The sequence below is a fragment of the Grammomys surdaster genome, unplaced genomic scaffold (genome assembly GCF_004785775.1).
Source record: "Grammomys surdaster isolate TR1022 unplaced genomic scaffold, NIH_TR_1.0 125769, whole genome shotgun sequence".
NCBI classification, from domain to species: domain Eukaryota; kingdom Metazoa; phylum Chordata; class Mammalia; order Rodentia; family Muridae; genus Grammomys; species Grammomys surdaster.
Window position 1 is genome coordinate 676,118 of NW_021620600.1, and position 7,883 is coordinate 684,000.

The following is a 7,883-nucleotide window of genomic DNA, read 5'->3' on the forward strand; positions in this document are numbered from 1 at the left end:
CTCTCTCTCTCTCTCTCTCTCTCTCTCTCTCTCTCTCTCTCTCTCTCAAGATAGGCTTCACAGGTTTCTCACCAGTCAGTGGTGATGCACGCCTTTAATCCCAGCACTTGGAAGGCAGAGCCAGGTGGATTTCTGAGTTCGAGGCCAGCCTGGTCTACAGAGTGAGTTCCAGGACAGCCAGGTCTACACAGAGAAACCCTGTCTTGAAAAACCAAAAAACAAACAAACAAAACCCCAAAAAGATAGGGTTTCTCTGCGTAGCCCTGGCTGTCCCAGAACTTGCATTATAGACCAGGCTGGCCTCAAACCCAGAGATCTGGCTGCCTCTGCCTCCAGAGTGCCGGGATTAAAGGTGTGTACCACCACTGCTCAGCCAGCTTTTCTCTTTTAAAAACTTAAAAATAATGTACGTGAGCCGAGCATAGTGGAGCACGCATGTAATCTCAGCACTCGAGAGGCTGAGCTAGGACCAGTGAGAGTTCAAACCAGATTCTGTCTCAAAAAACAAAAACAAAACTGGGAGATGGGATCACAACTCAGTAGTGACTGGTTGCCTAGCACACATAAAACCCTGGATTTTATCTCCTCAATGCACGCGCACACACACACACACACACAGTGGAGCAGAGTCTGTGGAGTCATGCTCTGGGAGAGTCTTTGACTAAGCAGGTGACAGACACCAGTGTTGGGAAGGGAAGAGCAGCAGGAGGGAGAGAGGTGACAGGGTACCTGTTTTACCCAAAGTAAGGGGTGTGAAGTGTGGGTGTTACAGTGTGTGGAGCCTTCTGTCCCCAACAGCCCTCCAGAGAGGAGGGCACACAGTTGACACTTATCCCAGCATCCTTTGCTTCTGCCCACTCTGCCTGGCCACCCAAGCATCTCTCCTGCTCCCAGGCTGACCCACGCACAGCTCCCTCTTCCTCTGCCAGGCAGACACCTACTTTGTGCAGCAGGACCACTAGCCTGGCCCCCCGGCAGGTCCATGGGCCACTCCTGACACTCCTCTACAGCTGCTGTCGAAGTTCTCGGCTTCCCTCCACGGCGAGGAGGGTTGGGAAAGGGACAGGATGTCCAGATCGCTCCTGGAAGGACAAGCAGAGTGATGGCTTCCTCAGACTGACACTCACCTGACTAAACTGCTCATATCAGCCCCAGGCCATCAGCATTCTCAGAACCTGTTTGCTGTCCTCATCCCAACTCCAACCGGTGTTTAAGGCTTTGAGGTGTGGGATGGTAGCCTGAGGACAGAAGGGCAGGCAGCAAGATCAAAGGGGGAGGCAAGAGGGTGGGGCCAACTGCTGCCCCTAGTGCTCTTAGCCACCTCTCTTCCCCAGAACCTATCAAGTCACCATTCCTGTCCTAGAGATTCCACCTTGAGCTTTTCTTGGTTTCTTCACAGTCCGACCTCAGGCCCACCTGGTTCTCTGAGGCCCATGTCCCAGCTTCCTGCCAGGTTCCAGTCATTCCCACAGGCTGCAGATTGGACCTGTGCGGCTGTGGTTTGAGTCAGAGCCTGCTTGGGTCTAGCGACAGTGGCACAGTGGTGTGGCTGGGCCAGCAGTTTTCTCTCCCCAAATCATGCTCTATCTCCCAGCAATTCCAGCCTGCAGGCTATTTTGTAAAGTGGCCTGCTGCTCCTACTGCGGTCTCTCCTTGGGACTCTTGCCTTCCTGCCTCTTCTCTAGAAACATTTCACTCTACCTGGAGCTGACTACAGACCAACAGGCCCCCTCACTGTCTGGAAGACTGGTGGCCTCTAGGGGCTCTTCCCCTACTTCCAGTCACTTATATCATGGAGCCACCTTCAATCTTTCACTGGTAGACTCTAGGCAAGTGCTCTGCTAGCAAACCCCAGCCCAGCTGCTCACTAATGATGGAGTCTACACCTGTGTTCTGTGTTCCACCTTTAAGCTACACCTCAGCTCTCTTTGTATTTGGAAACAAACCTGCCCTGAGATGGCCAGGTTGGCCTTGAGTTTGTGGTCTCTTTGCCTCGGCCAGAATGTGCATCTCCACCCTCAAGCCTGCTTCTTACCTTTTTTATAAAAATGTGTTTTGTATACTTGTCTGACTGGTGCCTTTGGAGGCCAGGAGAAGGCATCAGCTCCCCTGAACTAGAGTTAGAGAAGGTTATGAGCTGCCATGTGCCATCTGAGAATCAAAACTGGGTCATTTGCAAGAGTAGTGTTTCCGTGGCTTTTCTTTCCTTTTCCAAACAGGGTCTCTTTGTGTACCTCTGACTGGTCTGGAGCTTGCCAGGAATACCAGCCAGGTCTTGAACTCAGAGATCCAGCTCCTTCAGAGTGCTGGGATTAAAGGCGTGTGCCATCAAGCTGGTGAACAGCAAATTCTCTTAACCTCCAAGCCTTCTCTCCGAGCCTCTCTTTTTGTCTTTTTTCCCCTCCACCAGCTGTATCTCCATGTCCCTTACCCTCCATGGCCATGGGAACTCAGCCTCATCCGCAGGCTTGCTGCTCCCCGCTGTTTTAAAAAGTATTTGTTTATTTTACTTAAATGAGTACTTTATTTACATATATGCCTGCAGGACAAAAGAAGGCCTCAGATCCCATTAGAGACAGTTGTAAGCCACCATGTGGTTGCTGGGAATTTAACTCAGGACCTTTGGAAGCCACGAACCATCTCTCCAGTTGCCCCCAAGGCCTATTCTTACCAGTGGGCAAGACTCTCACAGACCTCTGTGGTCCTAGGGACTCCCTCCTCCCTCCTCTGCATCCTGACAGTGATGTCCGGCCTCTATTACAGCCTGGCCAGTCACTTTCAAGAGAAAAGGAAGCACTATCAGTAATTCCTCTAGGTGCTAGGCAACAGTTCCCTTGATGCTGAGAGGGCACTTGGGGCCAAGGGGTAGAGAGAATTTGGGTTTCCTCTTGCTTGCCTCCCCTTTGTTTGGTTGGAACCCCTGCTCATCCCCTGTACAAGCTAAGTAACCTCCTTTGCTCTTCTTCCCTCAACTCTGCCCATAAGGAGAAAACTCCAGGCTAACATGTCCTCACCCCTCCTCTCCATTTTCCAGTTACCCACCCACGAGTGCCTGTCCAGGGGCTCACCTTTTGTCCATGTAAGGACATAATCCCAGCTCCTAGCTGGCACCTTATCACTTCTCAACTAGGCTTTCTTTATAAGACTCCTTTGCTAAGCTTAGCCGGGATGTGTGACTTCACTGACCTCCAGGTGTGAGGTGGGTGGAGGTCGATGCCTCCTAGTAAATCTGCCTTTATCTTTTTTTTTTTTTTTTTTTCGAGACAAGGTTTCTCTGTGTAGTCCTGGCTATCCTGGAACTCACTCTGTAGACCAGGCTGGCCTCGAACTCAGAAATCCGCCTGCCTCTGCCTCCCAAGTGCTGGGATTAAAGGCGTGCGCCACCACCGCCCGGCTGCCTTTATCTATTTTTAACCTGGTCTAATCCAGCCTATATCTGTGTCACCGAGGGGAGAGAAAAAGCCTATCAGCCTAGCCTCAGGAAATGCAACCAGCACTCTGCTTTGCCTGTGTCAGCAGGTGTGTGTTTTCTGGAGACATAATTTAGCTTTTGGAGACAGGGTCTTATTAAATATCTATTATGTATCTGTAGCTTTTGTAGCTTTCAAAACCTTGAGGAACAAGGGATATCAGGTTGCTGGTGAGTGTCTAGGGGATTTTAAGCATGGTGGAAGTCTGGAGGGATCCCCGGACTAGAATTCAAGGGCTCATTTCTGGGGTGTCACTAGATTTCAGAATCCCTAGTGAAACTTGTGGTGCAACTTAGTACAGATTTCTAGAGTATCACATAGGACTTGAACAACAAATCTCCACCAAGATTTCAGAGGAAAAGTCTCTGACAGGTTTTTGAGGGAGAATCTGATGGGATATCTAGAAGATCCTTGCTGCTTGTGCAGTGGCCACACTTGTGATACCAGCACTCAGGAGGCTGAGGCAGCAGGATCCAAGTTTTTGAGTAGAGTCTGGGCAATTTAGTGAAGCCCCAGAGAGTCTGTGGAGAGGTAGCCTAGACGTTAGGAGGACTAACAGTTTACTCTTCCAGATAGATATGGGTTGGATTCCCACTACACACATGGCAGCTCCTAATCATCTGTCATTTTAGTCTTCTGGTCTCCACAGGCACACATCTGGCACACATACACACATGCCAGCAAAATACTCATAAATATCTTTTTAAAAAACCCAACAACACCAAACAAACAAAAACCAGGTGGTGGTGGTGGTGCGCATCTTTGTAGTTGGGCACATCTGGGAGAGCTATAATCCTAAAATTAAGGCATGAGAGTCATAAGGTCGTGGCCACCCTGGGCAACACTGGAGAGTCTGTCTCAAACAAAAATAGAAAACAAGCAACAGCCGGGCAGTGGTGGCGCACGCCTTTAATCCCAGCACTTGGGAGGCAGAGGCAGGCGGATTTCTGAGTTCGAGGCCAGCCTGGTCTACAGAGTGAGTTCCAGGACAGCCAGGGCTATACAGAGAAACCCTGTCTCCAAAAACCCAAAAAAAAAAAAAAAAAAAAAAAAAGAAAACAAGCAACAGAAAGCAACCGCAAGTTTCAAGATTCTGACAGGATTTCCGAAGTTGACACTAGGATTACCCAGAGGGATAAGGTCAAGGTGGAGCACGCCTTTAATCCCAGCACTCGGGTGGCAGGGGCAGGCAGATTTCTGAGTTCGAGGGTAGCCTGGGCTACAGGGCTACACAGAGAAATTTTGTCTCAAAACAAAATTCCCAGAGGGCTACTTCATGCATTTCGGAGATTTGGTTAGAACTTGCGCTTTTAAAGGAGCCGGCAGGTGACGTTGCTGAGGAGCCTGCCATGAAATCCGCCATAGGCAGGGCGTACCTGGAGTCGAGACTGTCTGGACTCAGTCGAAGGCCACTGTCGACGAACGGCGGTTGCGAATGGCACGGAAGAGGCGTGCTCACACGCGCCTTTCCCGCCAGAAATGCAAATAAGCCGGCCTCCTTCAAGTCCCGCCCTCTCAGGCTCTTGTGTTCACGCAAGCGTACTCCCGGGGGATGGCGCCCGCCTCGCCCCTTACCGTGAACCTCCAGCTGGCGCATGCGTAGATCTTCTCGGGAGGATCGCCTGGACCAGAGGATCGAGCGCATGCGTACTGGTGCGTTTAGCGGTGATGGCGTAAGATAGTCGGCAGCTTTCTTCTGCGGTACAAAATCCTTCCCTTCTGCTTGGCAAAATAGGGCCAAGCAGGGGAAAGTTCAACCGAAGGACTCCCTGTTCACCTTTCTCTTCTTGTCAGTCTTTGAACTAAGTCCTATCTTCTTTTGGGTCTGGCTCGCCCGCCACCGTCACAATGATGTGCAGTCTGGTCCATTCTCACTTCCGTTCCATGCCTCCCTCTCCCCCACTCCCCATAGCATTAATACATACCCAAGCTGTTTTCCCAAACAATTTATTATTTTAGTTTCCATTTATTGCCTAGCTACGTAGCCCAGGCTATCCTCGGACTTGAAGCAATCACCTTACCTCAGCCCATCACATTGGGCTATTAAAACGTTTTTATTTATGAGGAAGGAGGGACAGGTGGTTTTGTTGTTTGTTTCGTTGTTGTTGTTTTGCAGTAGAGACGGAGCAGGTGACCTAACTGTCTCCCAAGGATATTTGGAACGGAACAGAAGGGTCCAATCTCTCATGCACTTGTCACTTCAGAAGAACACGATGCAATTTGTCTCTGGGTCTGCTTCCCCTGTTGAGGGTCCAACAAGTAGTAAAGTCTGGTTGTGATGTGCCGTTCCCAGGCTCCATCCCTGTATGCTGTCTGCAAAATGAGCACTAAGAGCATGGTCAGATGCTTAACATTTTTGTATTTAGTGGGGCTTGGGCAGCACTCATGAGGCAGGGGCAGGAAGGTGGAGGAAAATGAGGCTAGCTAGCCTGGTCTGTACAATCCTAGTGAGTAAAGACACTAGCCACCAATCCTGGTGATCGATCTGAGAAGAATCCCCAGGACCCACATGGTGGAAGGAGGGCGCCTGAATTCCACATGCATACTCTATCATGTGTTCACTTTCCTACCCCTCGCTGTTTAAAAACACATACATATAATGATAAGGCACTGGACATGTGCCTCAGGGGTATAGTGTTTGACTAAGGATACCCTCATTTAATCCCTAAGCCTCATGAATTGGGCATGGTGGTATACTAGCACTCAGGAAGGAGAGGGAAAAAGTGCAAAGTCTTTCTCACCTCACTGACCACAAGACTCCGTGTGTGGTTTTTGTTGTTGCCTTGACAAAAGCCAGAATCATCTAGAGAATCTCAACTGAAGCAATGCTGTCAGATTGCCCTGTAGGTTGGTCTGTGGGGATATTTTCTTGGTTAGTGATGTGGGAAGGCCCAGCCCACTGTGGGCAAGACCACCCCTGGAAAGATGCTTCTGGGTTGGATGAACAAAAAGGAAACTGAGTGAGCCCTGGCCTGCATGTCAGTTACTGCTTCAAGCCCCTATTCTGCCTTTTCTCTGTGACAGACTGTGATCCATCACAAGATGAAATAGATCCATTACTCCCCAAGTTGTTTGTGATTGTGGTGTTCTCTCACCACAGCAGCAGAAAGCAAACTGGACACCTGGTCTAGATAAAAGATCTCCCCAATGTTTTCAGGACAGGTTGTGGTACATTCTGGACCCCGTTCGCTTTGTCCCTATCATCAACATTTATTCCTGGGGCTAGAAACATAGATCACTGTTTCAGAGAAACAGATGTTTTTCCAGAACACCTGGGATGGATTCCCAGCATCTACATTGTAGGCCTGCGTCTGCTCCACCACAGGGCAGGCCACTTGGGGAGGCAGAATGTTCGGAGTTTGACTGTGCTTATCCCACACTGCCTCTGGGGTGGGTGCTGGGGTAGAGCGAAGCCCACTGGGGGCTGTGGGTAGGAAAACTCAGTCTGAGGTGTTGGAAAGCCAGAGCTCGCTCCAGGGTCCCTGGGCTTGCTACTAGGCTGGGGCTGTGTGGTTCTCAGACTCTTGGATATCCATCCACCATTGGAAATCTCAGAAGAGCAGAGAACAGAGTTGCGGGGGGTGCTGCAGGCTGGGGACAGATTCTGGCCCAGGGCAGGGGGTCGGGGGGGGGGGAAGAGGAGCTCCTGCTTTTCTTATGGGGGTGGTAATTGTCCTTATCTTGGCAGAGGCAGGCTTGGTGATGACGGGAGATTAGGTTGTGGCTCTGTGGTTGAAGGCCTTCTTCATGGCTCCCCATGGTGGATCTTGATGAAAAGAGACAATCCATGGTTCTAAACAGTTTATTGTCACAACAAAAAATGGATACATAAAACTATACCCCACTTCTTAAGGTAGGCCTGAGATTAAATACCTTTTGCAGAGAGGAATGTCTGGGAAGGGAAGCTTAGTGGCTAAGCCCTCCAGGCCTCTAGGTACCTATTTAGCACAGAGAACTCTGCTTTGGGCCTGTGTGGCCGTAAGACATGTTTCTTTTATGTGAGAAGCATGGTATGTGTTCTAAGTCAGGAGTCTGGCAGGGAGCTGGGAGTCGCCTAAGCCTCAGGTAGTGTGCCCACCGAGTCTCTAGGTCTCGACCTGGTCTAGTTTACCAAACTTTCTGGCATGGTTTTCCGTCCCATAGCACTGGGCTGCTCACAAGGTCTGTAACTCCACTCCTAGCACATCTGATGCCCTCGTCTGTCTCCAGGCACAAATATGATGCACAGACATAAATGCAGACAACATTTTCATACATACAAATTTAAAATATTAATTTTTTTTTTTTTGGTTTTTCGAGACAGGGTTTCTCTATATAGTCCTGGCTGTCCTGGAACTCACTCTGTAGACCAGGCTGGCCTCGAACTCAGAAATCCGCCTGCCTCTGTCTCCCAAGTGCTGGGATTAAAGCGTG

The 7,883-nt window shown here is 50.0% G+C and overlaps 1 protein-coding gene across 1 annotated transcript in view; it reads right to left on the bottom strand.

Annotated features, from left to right (window-relative positions):
* Ccdc155 (coiled-coil domain containing 155) overlaps positions 1–5,115 on the bottom strand; it is a 22,219-nt gene extending 17,104 nt beyond the window's left edge. Inside the window, 2 exon segments of the mRNA XM_028789027.1 lie at positions 942–1,082; positions 5,004–5,115. Of these exon segments, the coding sequence (XP_028644860.1) occupies positions 942–1,082; positions 5,004–5,115 (253 nt within the window).
* Positions 5,116–7,883: the final 2,768 nt, after the last annotated feature.